This window comes from Streptopelia decaocto (assembly GCF_964273445.1).
Source record: "Streptopelia decaocto genome assembly, contig: HAP1_SCAFFOLD_217, whole genome shotgun sequence".
NCBI lineage: Eukaryota > Metazoa > Chordata > Aves > Columbiformes > Columbidae > Streptopelia > Streptopelia decaocto.
Genome location: NW_028116145.1, coordinates 1 through 20,717, shown reverse-complemented (window position 1 = coordinate 20,717; position 20,717 = coordinate 1). Strand labels below are relative to the sequence as shown.

At 41.5% G+C, this 20,717-nt stretch overlaps 1 protein-coding gene across 1 annotated transcript in view; it reads left to right on the top strand.

Annotated features, from left to right (window-relative positions):
• The window catches only part of LOC309452340 (uncharacterized protein), a gene marked incomplete at its 5' end in the record, with an annotated part of 75,477 nt that extends 64,235 nt beyond the window's left edge, over positions 1 to 11,242 (top strand). Inside the window, 7 exons of the mRNA XM_082076980.1 lie at positions 23 to 172; positions 1,142 to 1,175; positions 6,394 to 6,675; positions 7,372 to 7,607; positions 8,345 to 8,591; positions 9,460 to 9,505; positions 10,964 to 11,242. Of these exons, the coding sequence (XP_081933106.1) occupies positions 23 to 172; positions 1,142 to 1,175; positions 6,394 to 6,675; positions 7,372 to 7,607; positions 8,345 to 8,591; positions 9,460 to 9,505; positions 10,964 to 11,061 (1,093 nt within the window). The 3' untranslated portion in view covers positions 11,062 to 11,242. The remainder of the gene's footprint in view (positions 1 to 22; positions 173 to 1,141; positions 1,176 to 6,393; positions 6,676 to 7,371; positions 7,608 to 8,344; positions 8,592 to 9,459; positions 9,506 to 10,963) is intronic.
• Positions 11,243 to 20,717: the final 9,475 nt, after the last annotated feature.

Sequence of the window (20,717 nt, the reverse complement as noted above, 5' to 3'; positions counted from 1 at the left end):
TTTCTTTCTTTTTCTTTTGTAGTAAACTTTCCCCAAATGCCAAAGTTTCAAAGAAAAATAAAAGACAGGCTTCAAAGAAGAAGGCTGATCAGCAGATGAGCTCTTCTACTGGGAATCATTTTCAAGTACTGGATGACAGCACTTTCAGTGAAACATCTCAAGATGGAAGAAGGTACAGAATAGAAGGAATATTGTAAATAAAACTTTTTCATTATAAAGGTTGACCTAAAAGCTAACGGGAAGTTTTGTAAACCTGAGTGCACAATGATTCTTATTCTTTCATATGACAATACTACCTGATGCCCTTTGTATTCAAAACTACTTGTTTTTAGCTTGGAGTGCTTTGAGCATACCAGCCAAGTTAATGATAAGGTCAGACGTGCACAAATTCTGAATAATTACCTGAGTGTGAGTGTGTGTGTGTGCATAAATATATATATATTTTATCTTTTCCAAAAGAGAGAGGAGAGACTAAAATTACTCTTCCACTGCAGGCATCTTAGTTCTTTCTGCCTTTTGAATTATTTTTTTTTTCCAGCTCTATCCCCTCCCGACTTCTTGCTCGCCCCAAAGTTACTGTTGCGGGAGGCAAAGTGAGAAACAGTAGGTGCTGATGCTGTCCAAGCACTGTCCAGCAACAGCTCAAGCATTGGTGTGTTATCAACACTGCCCTGGTCAGAAATCTAACACGCAGCGATGTGCGAGCTGCTATGAAGAAAATTAACTCCATCCCAGCCAGACCCAGTACACCAGAGAATCCAAAATTAGGCTGCTTTGACCTGTAAGAGAAGGATTCTCAATACTGAAAAGAGCTGAACCTCTAGATTTAAATAGCAAATGCACATAACTCTGTATCTGCATATCTCTCTCTATATATCTGTAGCTGTAAGATTCCTGTCACCTTGGGTAAAGTGCAGAGAATAGTAATTTCAGCTATTTGCTTAATACCTCCTGGCAAAAATACCTTTCCAATAGACATAATGCTACACAAATTTTTTTCAGTCTTCAGCTCCATCTAACAAAATTCTCATACTAATTTTTACTTTAATTCACTACTGACGTTAAGTTTCAGAGCAACCTTAGATATTGTTCATAATGCAATATAAATATTCCAGTACTGAAATATGTTTCTGTTTTCCAGACCTGCAGCAAAACTAGGGAGTGAAAAGAACAAGGTAATGTAAAATTAATGTCTTGATAAATAGCTTGTGTCAGCCTTCAATCACTTAGATGGGAACAGTGTTTATGTAGTGATCAACCAGATGCACAAATTACTGCTAGTATGCAGCTTTGTAATATTTGAGCCAAATCTATGGACTGTGAATGAGGAAAATGCATCATTCATGCATTTGTAATGATGTGTAATGGTATATAGTTGTATACAGAAAAGCCAGTTTATCTAGTGGAAGAGAGAAACAAGGAATTAAATGCCAAGTGTACCAATTTAAGAGAACAAGTCTTTAAATATGAGACTGACAAAGTAGAAAGAGAGGTAAAGTATACGCTTACAAAGAACAATTTAAAGTTTGTCAGTTCTTGAAATTCTTTTATGTTTCTAAAATGTATCAGGTATAAGTTATGTGCATGGGCTCAAATAATGCTGTTTTATTCTGGTTTGCCTTGTTTCTCTTGGAATTATGGAAGGTTTTGGCGAACAGGATGTTACTGCTCAGATCTGAGCAGTGAACAGAACACAGGTATCTAGGTCTAAGCTTTGATCAAGAAAGGTGATTCTTCTCTAGAACTTTTTTCACCTTTTCTTTAGTCCATTTTTGCCCTCTGGAATGATTTTAATTATTTAATGGGTTTTATCTATGTATTGCACTGATGACACAAGTAAGAATGGTATAAAGGGAAGAACAATCCAAAATGCAAGGGTTGAGAAATGAAGATGCAGACAAGTGAAGCGGTGGGGGATGAATTTATATTAAGCTCCTACATTAAAAAAAAAAAAAATTGCTTTTCCATAAGTTGCTATCAAAATTGAAGAGTATTAGTAGTGGCCAGTGTTAATTTATGGATGTTTTTGGGGGTTCTAAGGGTCCTGCCTGGTCCTCAAGAAGTTCATTTCAGACACTGACCTAAGCTTCCTCTTCTCTGTTTTATGATGTGTAGCCATATTTAAATGTGTTCTTTCTTTGTGACTCTGTGAAAGACTAATTAACTGGACAGAAGACTCATTAGGACATCTGCTAAACTGTCTTTCTGCAAATTCACACAGTACATGAATAAGAAACATGCTCCTATGCAGAGCACTAGCATAAAATTATGTCCCTTAAACATGCAGGACCCATGTGTTGCTCCCATTTCTGCATGCAGATGTTTTTTGTTGAGTAAAGTGGTGGAAAAGAATAAAGGCAGGGAGATATAGGGGGTAGGAAGGGAGGTAGGGGAGCTGTAGGTAATGGGAGAGTGCATCCAGACTTTTGTAAATCTAATCTGCCAGTATAAAGGCAGTTGTTATTTTTAAATAAACTCAGTAAGAAGACTGCAAAAGGATGTGCTTGAACATGTACTTAAAGTGTATCTCAAAAGAGCTTTCAGCTAGATGTATTCATTTAATTATAGAATCAAAGAATCATTTTGGTTGGAAGAGACCCTCAGGATCATCGAGTCCAGTCGTAACCTAGCCTAACTCTAGCACTATATTTGTGTAATGGACAAACAGAACAAAGGACAATCTAATACAAAGTCCTGCCTTTGGTCATCAGAGTAATATCTGCAGTCGAACTATCGCTCTTGTATTGCAACAGATTTCGTTGCCTTTTGTTAGAAAAAAAAATACATTATTGCAGCATGTGCTGGTGTATTGTTCCAAGAAGATTAATACTTGAGCCTTTTGTATGTATGAGGAAATACAAGTCCTCATGAACAGCTGCTGATAGTTGGGAGGTGCTCAGCTGAGTAGGATGAAGAGAGGTCACCATCTGTGCAGATGCCTGCTGGTGGCAGGCAAGAGTTCCTACCTTTGAGTTCAATCTGAAGGCAGGTCTAATTGTATAATCAAATAAGTGAAGGCATATTTCAGGTTCTTGTAACCTTCTTCATGCTCATTTACCTGTTTCACTAGGGCATGATCAGACAGCTGCAGCAGGAACTTGCTGATGCTCTTAAAAAGCAATCTATGTCAGAGGCTTAATGAAGTTACTGTCCAAGTCTTTGACATGGGAATGCTCTGTGCTTACTTGGAAAAAGGTTTCTGTTTCCTAAGTTGCTTTGCAAAATAAACTGATGTGTCCATACGTTATTTTGTTTGGTTTGGCCAAGCAGGTTGTCTGGTTTCTGACGAACACTAGGAGTCCTGGACTGCTGCATTTGGGCTTTTTTATGCTGTCTCTGCTTTTTTTTACCTCCCCTGCCACCAGATGCTGTCAATTCTGAATGCTCTTGTAGCTTATTCTGCATATAATTTGTTTGGGTTTGGTTTTGGGGTTTTGTTGTTGTTGGTGGTTGGTTGCTTTTGTTTTGTTTGGGGGGTTTGTTTGCTTTTCTTTATTTTTTTATCTCTTCTTCTCTCCCTTCTTTGGCCCTGCTCTAATTTGCCATCCTTAAGCAGCCTTCTTGCAAATGCACTGTAAGCTACTTTTGAGGCAGGGGCCACCTTTGGCAGTGTTCTTACGACCACTGAAGTATAGAGGCCTGATCTAATCAGAAGTCATGTTAATCTATTATGCGGGAGTTGTGAAGTCACTTTAGGAGACGGATGGACTTTTCAATTCATATTTTTAGTGGAGGAGCAAACAAGCAGGTACAATAAAAAGAGTGTTACAAGTCACTGAAAGGCTTGGAAGAGCAGTGTTGGTGCTTAGAAATGTGCTGTAAGAAATCAGTGTAGGGATGGGAGAGGCCAGTTTGAAGATGCTGCAGTAAGACAGTTTGTGGTCATTTGCCAGTAGAAGCCAAGGTTTGAATGTACTTGAAATGATGATGGTCCATGGAGGAGAGGGTGTGCATACACACATGCAGTACTTGTATTCCTCAGCAGTAGTTGACTCCTCTCCACACAAGCTCACCTGACTACTGTGGATTCTTGCTGTGATTTTGCAGTTGTGGAAGATTGCCGTGGAAAATAAAGCAAAAGAAGTCGAGGGCTTCCTCTTGGCATCTTCTGAGGCTAATACAACCATAAAACAGCTGGAAGAACGTGTGCAACGGTAAGAGAATAACTCAGTGAAGCCAGATGTCTCTTGCTTTCTCGGACTTTGTGAAAACTACAGGACAGTCTTGTTGCATCACAACAAGTTCATACGCTATTTTCAAGGATGCTTTTGGTTTCGATCATGTTATTTCACGCTGCTCTTTCACAAGTGGTGCTCTGGATTTCCATAACAAGACCTTTATTTCTTTTTAAGCCTCGAAATGGAAAATGCCAAGTTGGAAGCCACAGTCCAGCAGCAGGGCAATAAGATCGAAGCCCTTCAGCGAGACCAGCAAACGTCTGCATCAGTAAGCTGGTCACAAATTTCCCTTTTTGTGAGCTCCCAAGCCTAGTTAACTATTTCTGTGGGGAACTTTTAAGATGAGGTTTTCCTGGAGAGCCTAGGGGAGTTCAGTTCCTGTGTTCTTCCGAATACAGGCTTCTTACCTCTGGGAGGTAAGGATTTGGCACAAATATCCTGGTGTCACTATTGTCTGCATTAGACCTGTTGTGACATCAGATGCTGCTCCAGGCACTTGTGTCAATGTGTATTATTAAAGGTATTCATCAAGTTAACTCACGGAAATCCCACAGGGGATATTGATGCCAAGCACTTTGTGCCAGGGGCCTGACTGGCATCATCAGACTGGGACAAAAAATTATACTCCAGAACATCTGCTGTGCTGGATTTCTTTTCCTTTGGCCACTTGGTATGTGTTTCCATGAAGCAGTGAAGAGGAATGCCTGTGGTATCATTTGCAGAACTCAGTGTGAGCCTTGGAATTGCCCAGTGCCTCTATGCGGTGGTTAATTTTAGCTCAGAGAAGGTGCTTTCATCAGTGACCTTCATGAAGCAAATGATTTTTGTATTGTAACCAGTGAGCTCGGCTTCTTGCTATGACTCCAGCTGTTAGTGCTGAAGAGATTTTGAAAATAACTAGGTGTGAAAGTTGAACTACGTACTGATACTGTCAAAGGAGGGAAGGGAGTCACAGTGCTGGTCCTTCCCCTTTGGTTAACAGGGCATGATTTTCAAATGTACTGTGGGTGGGAAAAGCTTAATACTTGTTTTCGTTGAAGATTCATCATATCCCACATGATGTTCTCTTTCCATAAAGCAAAAGGCAGAGGTGATGATTGCTAACAATTTTACAGCGGCATCAAACTAAGGCTTTTTTGATCGTTGGTGCTGGTTGTAAATGCTGTAGGAATATTCATTTTTGGTAATGAGGTGTAAACTTCAGCCTGGAAAGTCATGGTGTGTTGTCTTGTTTCTTACAATGCTTCCGTAGATTCATAACCGCCTGGAAGAGTTAATAACTAGCTTGAGGACAACACAGGCAGCTGCAGAGGACCACCACCATCAGCAGGTACCTGACTGGCTTTGATGAATGACTGGTTTAGTCTTTGAATTTTTTGTGTGCAGCTAATTGATGAAAGCAAGACACATTCCTGTGTGATCTACTCTAGGTGTACCTGCTTTAGCAGGTGGGTTGGACTAGATGATCTCCAGAGGTCCCTTCCAACTGCAGCCACTCTGTGATATCAGGTGGGCTGTGTAGGCACAGTGCAGCTGACAAATACCCTTCTGGTTTTAGGGCAAGGCAGCCTCAAGGGAAAAGGCTGTGAATTTCTTCATTCCCCTGCTGCGGTGTTTTGTATCTGTGTTGTGGTGTGCAAGATACTTGTGTTCATCAGCATGATTTGCCTGATGAATTATTTCTCCCATGCCACGAGTGGGGAATGAGCAAGTGGCTGTGTGCTTCTTAGCTACCTACTGGAGTTAAACCATGGCAGATAATGGACAGAATGAATGTTGTGGGCAGCAGGGAGATCTGTGGTTGAAAACTGAGAGAAGACTGAACTTAGGAGGCCAATCTTTTCTTGGCAGTTTTGTCAGAGGTTGCCCATGAGACCATGTCAGCTTCTGTCATGAGACCCAGTATTTCACCTACTCTGTAAGGACACTTGAGAAAGTTGTACACCCTGAGGATTTTTTTATCTAAGCCTTTGTGCTAAGGTTTTCATGAACTTCTGTGTATCAGTAGACTTTTTTTTTTTTTTTCTTAGAGAATGCCACATGTCTATTTGCATTCTTTATACTTGAACTGAATCAGCAAGTTCTATTCCACTCAAATGTATTGACCTGTTGGTTTTTCTGGTTTTGGTTGGTTGGTTTTCTTTGGTTTTGGTTTGGTTTGGTTTGGTTTTTTTTTATCTTTTTTCTTTTTTTTTCTTTTTTTTGCTGTCTACAGGTTGCAAAACTTTCCCAGCAGTTGGAGGCACAGTCTAAAAAATGCAAGCAGCTGGAAGATGAAAATCAGGATTTGCGAGAAGAGTTGTCCACCATGCGTGAGAACCGTCGTAAACTGGAGAAAAGCAAATGCCAGCTGATGGAAGTGGTGGCTAACCTGAAACATCAATTAAAGACTAGCATGGTGGATGCCAACCTTATAGAACAATATAAAAAAGAAGTGGAAGAACGAGCCGAACAAGAATTAAGACAAAAACTACAAGAAGTCAATCTATTTTTGCAGGTAAGTGAATTTCTTGTGTGTGCCTGTAGTCTCAATTATATACTTCTCTTGTGGTGATAATTTTGTAGTATGTTATTTTTGGTTCCTGATTCTGTGTGTTAGTGCTGTACTTCTTCTCCCACTGCCCTTCAGCAAAGACGGGAAATATGGTTGGGCAATGGTGCTTTCACGTGTGAGTAACGTGCCTGCAGGGCGCTGAATGCAAAGCTTGCCCAGGGTGGCTTTCTGTTTTGCAGTTCTTGGGCGGTATCACTGTCTGGCCTTGTTCTTACTGTTCATCCTTGAACTCAATATTGACACTTAGAGTTGTCATGGCCAGACATACAGGTCCTGCTTTGTCATTGTCCAGGGGAAAGCACTCAGAAAAGAAGTCACTGTAGTTGTACAGGGGGTAGAGGTCAGGGATCCTCATAATTTCTTGGAGGAATCCTTTTCTATATGCCCTGTCTTACGGAGACAGTGTTATTTCGATTAGTAGCTTTGATGAGTAATGGTTCTAAGAAGGGGTTTCTTTTGGAATGAAAAAAGCAATGTAACGTGGTAGTTCCAGAGTTCTGCCTTGATTGCTGATGGTAGTGAGGAGGCACAGTTGCCTCACTGAGTAAAGCTGGGCCCTCAAAATTGCGTACAAGAAACTGACTGGTGGGGACTCTTCTGTTTTCTTTGCGGTGGTTCAAAGTGCATTATCTCCTTCAGACGCAGGCAGCCTCCCAGGACAGATTAGAACAGATCAGAGCCAGTCATCACGCTTCCCTGCAAAAACAACTGAAACACAGGATCAGAGAACTTGAATTTGAATTGGACAAGATACAAAATATTCAACAAGACTATATATATAAAAAAGATTTCACGCAGGCGGAAGTGAAAAGGTACAAAGAGCTGTATCTGGAGGAGGTAAAAATTAGAAGATGCCTGGCAAATAAACTGGAAAGGTAAGTCCACGCTTTTTTGGAGTGGTAGTAAGATACTTTTTCCTCATACATTTTCCTCCTAAAATCCTTTTTCTATATCTGGTTAGTATTAGATATGTACACATAAGATGGTGTATTGTGAGGAAAGTACCTTAAGACCCTTCCCCTTTATTAGAACTGTCTTAATTTCTCTTTAGTGTTCCAGCAATAACACCACTGATCATGGCATTACTAGGGGATTTTTTAAGTTGTTTGTGCTTTAACAGGCAGCCTTTTTGCTAATCTCTAATAATCTCCTCCTCTTATTCTGTGTATGTCAGAAAAGATAAACTTGATGCTTGAATGACAGGCTCTTCAGGCAGCAGAATTTGATTCTGTGAAGCAAAAGCAAAATAAATCTTTTCTGGGTTCCATTTTAGCACCATGTCTGAGGTTTGAGCTCAGAGAGAGAGCCCAGAGTTCTTAGGCACATGACATGCCTTTCAGAAGAAGCGCTGTAAACACACGGCATTCACAGGTTGCTTTGAAGCCCTAATGCTGGCAAGTCCAAAGTGTTGGTAACTTGCTGGTCCTTCTAGGTAATGTGACTTCTTAGAAATAGGCTCTCCAAAAAACCTTGGATCAAATTATATTCTTGTTTTGGACGGTCTTAATCCCTTCTACTTTCAGAAGTCAAATAATAGTCAAAGACCTGGAGGTTAACTTTGTGGAAGGGTTACTCCCACAGGTCATTCTTTGTATGCTTCTGAATGTTTCAGAGCTAATGAGAAACTCGCAGAAGCCAACGCGCATCTCCTTCAGGAACGCCATCGAAACAGATCTCTCATCGCAAGCAGCATCGTCAGTGGAGGTGTGGCTGCAAGTCCAATTCTGTATTCAACCGAACCGGAACATCTTGGCAACAATTTGGCACTTAACGGAAGGCTGAGTCTAGGAGAAAGCTTCCTAAGCCTAGCTGGGAGCACATTATCATCCAGAAACAGGGTTGAAGCCTATGTGGCTAAGGTAAGCATTTTGAAATACTGTTCTCAACTGCTGCTCAAGAGTGTCTGTAAGCAAGGTTATTCTGCCTTTTAGCCTAAAGCTAGAATCCATTTGTAGTCAAGATGACAGTGTGTGGATTTCATCTGTTATAATGGAACTTCTTTAAACCATAGGAGTAGTCTGGTTTACCCTTCTTGCCAGTTCTGATATTCAAAAAGTTCTTGGTAGTAACAGCGGTTGTGTCTGAAGTACCAGGACTGTGCTGAAATTGAGTTCCTAGGCTCCGAGTATCATCTTACGGAGTCTCAGACGATCCAGCCTACTCTGTGCTCAGGTAACCCATGTGGGTAAGTAGTCAGTCAACACCGCTGTATGAAGAACAATTATTGAGAAGGTGACTGCTGCAGGGGAACCCGGGATGTTACTGCCTGAAGAGAGGTGCAGTGAGGTGAGAAGTGCCCGCTCAGGAGGCTTGGGATAGTCAGCGATGGTGCCTTTTCCGGGGACTGGGGGGAAGGAGAACAGTGGAGACATTTAGCTGACACTCGGCTCATGTGTTTGATGACAGACTTTAGCCAGACCTTCATTGTAATAATTCCCCTGTGCTTTCTTCCTGTATATTTTTTAAATGCCCAGTTATAATCCAGCAGGTGAGCTACAGATTGTTTTGTGCTAGTTAATGTTGCTCAGTAATGGGAATGTTACAACCTGCCTGACCAAGAGTTTCTCTTCATTAAAAAATCAGACCCCAAACCAAGACGTCTCTATTTGTTAGGATCTTTTAAGGCTTTTTCATGTTATGTTTGGGTTTTAAGAATTTTCTAGAGCTTTAGTGTTACAAAAATGTAGCTGTTAAAATATTAACTATATATTTTCTGTATAATTCTAGATACGGCAGGAACTGGATGAAAGAATCACTAAAGAAATTGAACAGGGTAATGTGTCATTATGTCAGGCATGTTTTTAAGGAAAAAGATGACTGTTCCTAACTCTTGAAAAGAATGGCTTGGAAGCTGTGAAGTTCCTGTTCTAAGCACAGATTTTCTTACTTTTTTTCTGCTAGCTTTCCAGTTTAGACTTGAATGTGAGACCTTCCTGCTCACCAGAATATTGTGCAGGAAGTTATGCAGTTGCCTGAAAAAAAGGCACAAAGACAACTAACTCATTTGCCCCACACAGATCCACTCAGCTTAAGCTAAAATCACCTTTCACGAGCGTTAATCTTCAAGCACAAACATCAAACATAAAAACAGCCCCGGGATAAGATTTGTATAACTTCAGCCATCACTACTTCTTCCCTGTACCTCAACTGCATTCAGCTCTAAACCACACCATACACGTTCCCTGCTGTTAGTTCTTAATGTTTGCTGTCGACTATTCATTGCTTCTATTTGTAGCTTATGTCTTGCAGTCTTTTTTGAAGAATATAATCAGTGACAAAATATACCCTTTCTTTAGGAAAAGTTAATTCCGTAGTGCATAGCATAAAATACATGCTCTATAATATGAGGCCAGGTGTCCAAAGAGGAATTTCACCTCTTCATGATAAGTGGTCCCCCAGAGTCACCACTTTGCAGTGACTGGTGCTATTTGAAAGCAAGTAGGCCCTGAGAACGTTTCCTTCTGTTTCTGTGTGCTCTGAATCACACAGAGAGTGTTCAGCTGTGGCCTCAGAGCTATTTCCATGTGTCTGAATGGACACAAAGTCATTGCATCGTGTCCGCGTGCGTTTTGAACGTAGTTGTGCGTCTGACAGGAGTCATAGAGTGTGCTTGGTTTGGGCACCTTGTCTAAAAAACGTGGCTGGAGAAAGATGGCAAAGGTGTCTTTGCTTTCACGGATTATGTGTTTTCATGGAGGAAAGAGGGTTTTGCCAGGGTGAGTTACAGAAATGCCCCTCAGAGAAGGTGCCAGGCTGGGAGACTTGTCCTGACCTGGCTGCGCTGGACAAGCGTTGGTGTTTTCACAGCCAGATTCTTTCCAGTTTGTCACAGTGAATGCAGAAGCTGGTTTTTAGGAGTAGCGTTCCAGTAAATTACTGGTTTGAACATTTAAGGAAAACAGACACTTGAGGCTGAAGAGGCCTGCAGGGGGCTGAATTCAGCACTGGTGTAATCAGGTGCATTCCCTGAAGATGTTCAGCGTGGAACCTCTGGAATTGCTTTCACCAGCTTTAGAAATACTGCTGACTGATAAGCACATGAGGGGAAAAAACCAACAAAAAGTATTTCTTCCTTTGTGCCTGGCCCTTTCATTGGTATGTTCCCTTGGAAGTTTTCAAACCTCTTTCTGGACTGTAGTTTCTTCAGTTACCCCTAATGTTTTTACAGTGATTTATTTGGCTGTGTCTACTGGAAAAGTAACACCAGCAATCTTGTCTCTTTTCTCCCCAGCCACTGCTGAACTTGAAACTGGATCTACTGGAGCTTCTCCCGTGGGATCCACTGATAGATCTTCAAAAAATGTCCATGTTGACCAGGATCCACTTTGAGGGCAATACGGGAGGACTGTGATGTTTTAACCAAAAGTTATCTGATCTGAGTAAAATGCTAGGGAAAGGCTCTGGAAATTCTCTCTGGTTTCCCATCCCTTGTTTCAGATGTGAAAACATGTTTATTGCAGTTTGAATATAAATGTATTTATTGCAGTTTGAATGTGAAATAAATAACTTACACTTTTTCTATGGATAAACAACGTTTAATCCAATTCCTTGTATTCCTTAAACATGTGTTCATTAGAGCATAAGCAAAACAGCGCTGCGTGCGTGGGGGATTCGCTCCGCCCAACACGCACACCTTTAAACAATAAAAAGTGTGCTTAAATACAGTAAGGTATTACATATTCATAATGACCCCAGGAATGCCTATACATATTCATAACCTTTCCCCGCTTCTTATTAAAATGAGTCTCAGATAACCATTTCCATAGTCTCCACCTGACCCTCCTCTGTTGCGCCTGCGCAGTGTCACTTGGTGATTTTGAGGAGGGGTCTTTGGATGAAGGCTCCTTCAGCTTCGTCACAGTGAACTTTTTACCCTTGGCTCATTATGTTGAATTGGCTGGGACCCAAGCTGCCAAGTCAATTGAAACCAGACTGGCGCCCCTTTTGCTGTAAATCTTCATTATCTTGTCTCCTCAAGTTTACGGCTAGGTGCAGTAAAACTTCTTATCTTGGCATTCAATGGGGTTCTGTTTTTCTTAACAGAAATTTACATGAAGCTCTAAACTAAGCATTTATTGTGTGGCTAAGCCTTAAAATGTTAGTTTGTTAGTAGGCACCCACTATATGTTTAGTTAACCCTTAAAATGTTAGTTCCCTCTGTCAATATAACTTCATAAGCAAGTTTCATAACTTTTTACATAGAACTTAACCACCTTTTCCTTTTTCCAGGTTCAGAGCCCGTGCCTCATTTGGTTATATCTGTAAACATTAAACATCTTAGCACAAATCACAACTGCATTTCTCACAATTCCCCCTTTTTCTTTTTATCCTATTGATTCGTGCTTTAGCTTCCAAGTTAGCTAGCACTTGCCTAGCAGCGGCTAGGTCCAGTTTGGTGTTATCTTTTAAAATCATTAATTTATACCCCGTTCCTTTTGTTGCCATTTCAGGATCTATAGGCATGCCCGAGATTTGCATGCCTTGGACTACTGAATGTATTAACCGAATAAAGCACGGGATCATACATGGCACAAACAGTAAACCCAGAAATGCACATACTATCATGAACCCTATTTTCTTCCACCAGGCTACCATTTCGAGACCAATATCCATTAGGTGGACCTGGGTACCAAGTGGGAGGAATAGAGGTATTTGATGAATTTGCCCACAACACTAACTTTCAGTCATTTGAGACCCCCGACATATCCAGCATGAGGTGACATTTAATTCCTGGGCTATTTTTCCATAAGATCTATAAACAGGTTTTTCCCTACTGTTGGTAATTGTAATCCCTTGTGTTTTTGCCTTATTTCTTCATACCAATCACTGCTTTTCTGTACCAATTTCTGTTTCTCTTGCTTTTTTTTTTAATTCCTGAGTGGCACTCTTAACTATCTCCTCCTTATACTGATCTTGCACTCCCCCTCCATCTGAATAGCCCCACATACCAGCTTGTGTAAAACAGATATGCTGTTCTCTCCTAGGGCAGGAGACAGAGCCTACACTGAGTCCACCCTTCCCTAGGTTAGTTGCCACCCATAATTTCTGCCCTTGGATTTCAGACTCCTCCAATTTCGTTCTATCATAACATTCAGAGTTAATATGAGCGTGATAGCTCATAGCTCGTAGCACTTGATACAGGGATTAGCCAGGCTAACTTGGGAACAATAAGTCACCACTCCTAGCAAGAGGATCAGGACCAGGTTTCTACACCCTCTGCCTCTCTGGCCTACCAGGCTGCAGCTGGCAGCCGAGTTCGTCATCTTCTCGGCAGCAAGGGTAGTGTTCCCAACTTTCCTATTTTTGCCGTTAGCATGGCGACTATCGTTTCCCAACTCTCGGCCTTCACTTCCCAGGAACAACAGGAGCAACATGGAATTTGATTTCTCTTTCTTCTCTATTCTTCTCTATTCTTCTCTATTCTTCTCATCACTGGTGGACTCTCTAAATTCCCATTCACACCTTTAGTAAATACCTCCCACCATTCTTTGCTATTCTTTTTCTGTTCTTCCAGTGACGACTAGAATCCTCAACCTAGCTTTGGTTTCCTTATCTTCTGTTCTTAGACATTTATTACACAATCCTGTTGATAAGTTCCCTTTGTGGATATGCTTATACCACAGTCCATTTACAACCTAAACATCAAATATAAATAGAGAATTACATATACAACTTGGTTCAACATATTTAACTATTAAACCATTCTCATTTTCATTTATACTGGGCATTCACATTAATAATACTAACAGTAGTTACACCACCGATCCCGTGTCAATTTCAATTTCAATTCCCCCGGTTCTTGAGTTGCTTTCCAGGTTTTTCTTCCATCAGTGATCCTTTAACTCAAGAGACGCGTGTCCATCCTTTCTCTGCAGTCCGAACAGTTGTTTCTGTAGTTAACAAAACAAGAAAAGGCCCCTCCCATCATGGGGTTGGAGTTTCTTCTTTCCGGGTTTTAATTAGTATTGCCCCCATATCTACCAAAAATTCTACTTGTTTTGTTCTTTTGGGTTTCTTCTCACCAATGTGGTAAGCACCACCCAGGCTGGTCACCCAGAAGAACTAAAAGGTGATCGTGAAAAATATAGTTTTCCAGGTTGCACCCGGGTTACCTTCCATGGTGTTTCACAGGCTTTCTTCCATCTAGAATGATGAATCCAGGCGTTTTGCTCTTTAATATTGGTAGCAGTGAAGGATATCAGGAGGTCTTGAAACGGACCTTCCTATTATGGTTCCAAAGTTTTCTGCAAAAGACTTCACATACGCGTAAATAAAATGTGGCCCTCTATCAGAGGATATAACAGCTGGAACTCCAAACCTTGGTGGTATTTCGTGTATCAATGTTCTAATCACCTCCTAAACTTTTGCTGTCCTGGTAGGGAATGCTTCTGGCCAACCTGAAAAAGTATCAGTTAATACCAACAAATATCGGTACCCCCCCTTTTCCTGGGAGTTCTGAAAACTCAATTTGCCATTGTGGTCCAGGCCCATTCCCCTTCCCCATGTGACCCATTTCTAGCTTGGGCATATTTTTGGGATTAGTCTGGAGGCAAAGATCACACTGCTGTCACCTGTTTTACAGCGATATACAAATTTCTAGCTCCTGTTTCCCTAATCAAATGTTTGCATGGTGGTTCTACTCCCCAAAATCCTTTCTTATGTTCTTCCCTTACTAAAGGCCAAACTACATGAAAGGGGACAATAAGTTTTCCCTGAGGGGTGTGAACCCACCCTTCCTTAGTATATGATTCCTCTAAATCTATGATGAGTTTCGATTCTCTTTAGTATACTCTGGCTTACCTTTTAAAGAGACCCGCCCGCCAAGGACCAGAGCACTTTCTGTTTTTACCTTTTTGCTTAGTCCTTTGTTTTGCCTCTCTGTCCGCCAGCCTTTTCTGATTCCGAGCTCACTTTCTGGTGTGCCTTATTATGCATGATTGCCATTTTCATAGGAAGTTGAACTGCTTCCGGTAGTTTCAATATCTCCTCCACGCGTTTGATATGTTTGCCTTGAGAGTTCAAAAGTCCCTTTTCTTTCCAAATTGCTCTGTGCACATGCACAACCCTCACGGTTAGCTGCTTCCGTCCATAAACCAGTTTTCAGCGTTTTCAATAGGAATGTCTTTTAGGTCTGGTCGATTGGATTATGTTGCTTCCATGGGCTCCAGGCAGTCATGATGAACTGGTTCTCCAAAGTTACCACTGAGGAAAGAAGCTGGGTTGACAATGTTAGTGACGATAATTTCTACACCATTTTGTTAGACGCTGTGTGGGATACTAGCACAGTCATTTTCTGACCCATGGTAAATCTCCAGGCCTCCTGTATATTCAGTACCACTGCAGCAACTGCCCGCAGGCATCCAGGCCACCCCTTTGCAGTTGCGTCTAACTGTTCGGAGAAATAGGCCACTGCTCGTCAATATGGGCCAAGATCCCGTGCCAATATACCCAAGGCTATTCCCTCTTTCTTGTGAAAGTACAGGAAAAATGGTTTACTCACATCTGGGAGTCCTAGAGCAGGGGCTGACATCAAAGCCTTTTTAAGTTCTTTAAAGGCTCATGTGGCTTCCTTATTCCATTGCAGGTGTTCCTAGTCCGTAGGGTCCAGGTCACGCACGTCTCCTTGGTTCTAGTAGCAAATAAAATGTCATCCACATATTGTAGCATCTGTCCCTCATCAGACGAGGCTTCCCAGCATTCAAAATCTTTAGCAAGCTGATTTCCAAATATTGTCGGGCTTTTCGTAAATCTTTGTGGCAACACCGTCCATGTGAGCTGGGTTTTAAAGTTATTTTTAGGGTTCTCTCATTCAAATGCAAATATTGTCTGGCTAGCTTCATGGAGAGGGAGGCAAAAGAAAGCATCTTTTAAATCTAAAACGATAAACCAAGTCAAATTAGGTGTTAATACTCTCAGAAGGGTGTATGGGTCTGCTGCCACTGGGTAGAGGTCCTCAGCTACTTTGTTTATAGCTCATGAGTCCTGAACCACCCAATATGACCCATCTGGCTTGCGGACAGGCAACACAGGGGTGTTAGAACTGGACTCACATTCCTTTAATAACCCTATTTGCAGGAATTTCTCTATTACTGGCCGAATTCCTACTTCTGAACCTGGGTCAGAAGGTGTATATGTTATGTATATGTTATGGATTGACAGCAGCAGATGGTGTTCACTGTTTGCACCCGCAAATCAAGTTGATAACTGTATTTCTTGACACACTGCCAACTGTGAATATGCAAATTGCTTTTCATTGATAGCACCACCGTTCCCTACCCTTAAGCACTGCTTTAGCTGAGGGTGCTGTTATAGCTGACCTTTCGACTACCTATTAATAATTAATTACTATTGATCACTGCTACAAGCACAATTAGCACAGTTACTGTTACACAGGCAAGAGCGCAGTCCATGCTTTACTCAGGATAATTTGGACCACATACCAGTTAGGCCTTATGGGCACAGCGGTGGATCACAAATGACAAGCACAATTTTCACTTTTGATCTTCCCTTGCCACTTAAGGGAGCACAAATTCTGCTCCCACCTCGTAGGGCCATTCCCAGATGTCTACTGCGGTGTCTGCATGTAGAATGGAGCTCTAGGCATCTTTGTCAACAAAAAAAAACCTCCCCTTCACATTTATAAACACTGGTGGCCTCTACATGAATTCTAATGCCAGTCACTTTTTCTCTCAGTTGTATTATCAAAACGCTGTGCATACAACCACATTCCTGTTGCAGGAATGAACAGACAGTTCTTATCCAACCCAAATGCTCCTCTTTAATGGCTTTTCACAAAAGAGCATCAATCATGCTGGAATATTTCTGTATTTCCCAGTACAAAGCCAGCAGGCCTTTCACAGCAGCTAGGCAGCCACAGCAGAAATCACTTACCAAAGAACCCTGAACCACACAGGCCCAATCCAGCTCCCTTTTCCATACAATTCTTCAGATGAACTCCATCAACAATGTGCCTTTGTATTTACTGTTTTTACCGTTATGAAACACAAATTGTTTTATGCTGTCATCTAATTTTCATGAGTTGCAGGGCTGTATCCTGGAAATGCACCAACATTTTGGAGAAGCTGGGCTTTAGAACCGGGTTTGCTTCCTGACATCCATAATGGAGCCGATCCTTCTTCCAGAATAAAGGGACTTCTTTTTAATTACCCATTTATTTGGGGGCAAGGAAGAAGTAACTTTAAACATGGGCTGAATTTAATCTCCTCTCTATAAATGACTGGCTGCATTACTTTCCAGCTCTATTCCTTAAGCAAAATCCTGCACCTGCATTTTGCCATCTGCCATCTGAGGGGCCCGAGTCACTGTGGGAAAAATCAGCTTTCACTTTGGACACAGAAGATGTGTAGATGTTCTGGGCATGAAGACAGGAGCAAACAGACAAAAACACATACCAGAAGCACAGGGAAAATTGATGGATCCCTCAGAAGTCTCTCTCTCTCTCTCTCCATTAAGTTACTGAGGCTCAGGTGGCTCACAGCAGAGTGCATGAAAGCCTCAGTGCTTCCATAAATAATGCTCAGCTGCCCAAAGGCCCAAGCTGCTGCAGGGCATTGCCCTGGGTGCATCTGTGCGCTGCAGCGTGGCACTGACAGCCAATGGTAGGACAAGGGGTAATGGGTGCAAACTGGAACACAAGAGGTTTCACTTACATTTGAGAAGAAACTTCTTCTCAGTGAGGGTGACAGAGCACTGGAACAGGCTGCCCAGGGGGGTTGTGGAGTCTCCTGCTCTGGAGACATTCAAATCCCGCCTGGACACCTTCCTGTGTAACCTCATCTAGGTGTTCCTGCTCCGCAGGGGGACTGGACTAGATGATCTTTTGAGGGCCCTTCCAATCCCTGACATTCTGTGATTAGCGGTGTGGTCATCCGGCAATTCCCCTTCAGCTAAGGGCAGTTCTGCTGGCACCTGCGCTTTGCTGTTGAAACTCAGAAAAAGCATCACTAGAACAAAACCCAAAACTACCACCATACACAACATGGTTGTAGAGCGTCATACATGTCTTATCCACACATAAAATGTTATGACTCTCAGATTCACGTTTGTCTTTCTTACTGCTTTCCGCACTGGCTGGGCTTCTGAAAAATGGTGGAATTAGAAGTTAAAGAGCATAAACTCCAAAATTACTCGGTGGATGTTATAAACTATGCAAGATGTTAAACCCGTCTCTAGATAAAACCCCTTCACCACATAACAATCGTCACTTAAATTATAACAATAGCTAACCTTACCAAATATTTGAATTCTGTTCCATTTCTCATCAGAGACTGTTGCCACTCAGATCCTGACAATTTTTAATGGAATGTGAGCTGATGACTTTTCAGGGAAGCAGCCCTACTAATCAGAAGTGCAATTCCAGAGAGCAATCCTACCGCGTTTTAGTTACACAAAATAAGCTTAAGCTTGCTTTTTCAAAGATGTTGAGCATTAGCACTTCCTAGATTTAAGGTGCACTTACGCTTGACTCTTGTATCCAGGATGAGTGAGGACAAGCAGCAGAAGAAACACGGCAAAAAGCAAGAAGGCTGTTTCCGTTTGGCGTCGATGGGCACACGCTTTCATGCACTTTGCACTTGAAATTTAATCATGGAAATCGTTCTGCACCCTCCTACCACTAATGATGCGATTGTTAGCAGCAAGGTGGGCCCCAGTCCTATTGACTGTTTACATCTTCACGTGCCCTGGGTTTGAAATCTATTTCCAAACTAACTGAGGTTCTATTGTGTGATATTTCCTCGGCAGCATCACACATTTTCAATCGGCATCAGCTCCTCAGCCGTGATCACTTCCTGCCTTGGCTTCAGTTCAGCACCGCAACTCCCAGCAAAACACAAGTCCCGTAGATCCAGCCTGTGTACATGAAATTGTGTAGATGAAGTGCTATTTAAGTGGCGGGTGGCAAGAACTGTTTTTATTCCCTGGAAATGCCATAAACTGAGTTTGAAATGCTGGTAAATGGCTAGAGTTTTTATTGCTACATTCTTTTCCTGGTCTTTTGTATGTATATTGCTTTGAATACAGCTTTGACAATCTATGGCCTGTATCTGACTGAGGACACTACGGTTTGCAGAAACATCCCAACGTTCATCCACAGTGGCGTCCATCTGCATCATAAGCCGAGTTGAACTCTGAAATTATACAAGTGAGAATTCCCAAAGATTTAAGCACAAAAATCCAAAGCAAGAGCCATCATTTTAAAATTATATTTTAGGATAAGAAGGTTCCATATGGAATTTTAGTGCCCTACAACGTGTCTGAGAATGTTTTCTCACAATTTCTCATAATATGAATGACATGCACACTAACTGTATTTCTGTTAAAAAGAACTCCACTATAACGAGCGTTGCTATAAAACCTAACTTTGCGCACGTTCAACAGGTTTCTATCCTGCTTACTTCATTTTTGTATGGATTTCACTACTTCAAATTGAGCTTCTTCGATTACTCCACTTGCATAATTTCCACTGCAGTTTCTATGCAGAGCACTGGAATCACCACTGCTGGAAAAATAAACATTCAAGATAAATCTAGAGCATAAAACAAAAATAAGATGATGGGACAACTGCTGAAGATGTTTCAGTGGACAAAACTGGTACATGCACATGCCCTTGTGCTCCCTCGAGTAACAAACACCTTTTATCGAAAAGTGCAAGTAGCAGGAAAGAAGTTCAGCATTGAATGAAACGTGTTGGCACCAGGTAGCACCATTAGTGATGTAATGCTGAACGGCAGCAGCATGTTGTTCAACACAAGTTCCAGAGTTCCGGGAACGTGCTGCAAGGCTGCAGGAAGGAAGATATCACCGCCTAGATAAGGTCAGGCTTTAGCACTAGCAAGAAGCTCTTGGCAGAAGTCTGAATGCTATTGTGTTTTCAACTTTGATTTCTACCTTTGTCAGTGGAGCTTTTATTTTCTTCAGGGTAAATGCTGCTACTGGAGGAAATGTCAACATTTCTGCCATTACTGTAAAAAAAAGTCCCTGAAAAGGACCCTACAACAGAACACAGCACACTGGAAGAGGCTATCGGAACAGGATTTCTGGACAGGTGCCTGGCTCTTCACTATCTTCTGTCATATGTTTTTAATCTAAGCCTGGTACATTTTCCCTCTCCCACCTCAAGGCTTGATCTGTACATATATGACCTTCTGGCACATCTGGCTTTTCATCTGTGAATCCCTGATACATAAGGTATTCCTTATTACCTACGCATCAGGGAAGCTGAGACTGATTGATATAACACTGCTTTTCTGCATCTGTAACGCTACTGAAGAACTCTCTTCCACTTATAAAAAAATCCAGAGACTTATGTCATGATTCTAATCAACAAACTGCAGTTTCTGCAACTGGAAATCAGAAATATGAACACAATTAGTACAAAATTAGTAGAGTTGCATACACAGGTGTTAAAATGTGCCATAGACCAAATGTAACAAGCAAGCACAAAACATCTTGATGTTTCACTGGCATGACTCACATTCGTAGTTTCCAAGTCTCTTCTCCTTAGTCTTCTGCATTCTTGAAAAGCACCTTCGTAGTTGTTCACATTTAATTCTTAAAGGAACAACATCTCATGGCTTGCTATTTGTCCTGTTAATGGTAGAATTAAATTATTTCTTATCAATGCAAGGAGAGCACAACTCTGGCATTTAGGATAATTTCTGTAGAAATCTGCAGAATAACATTCTTAGCAGAGTGCAGCTTCATGCAGCAGAGGGTAAGAGGTGGAATTATGTTACCATGGGTACAAAGCACCTACTGATCTGGTACCTTTGCTATCAAAGTAGTATGTTGATGGCCATGAGATAAATCTATTGTACAAACCACCCATAGTTTATCTTCAGCTCTAGCACAGTGTGTTGAATATGTCTCTCAGCTACTTTATTTATAAAATGGATTGAAGAATAAACACTAACTACGGGGACTAAGGATAACAGGCTATAGTTGACAGCAAAGGTTGAGTCACA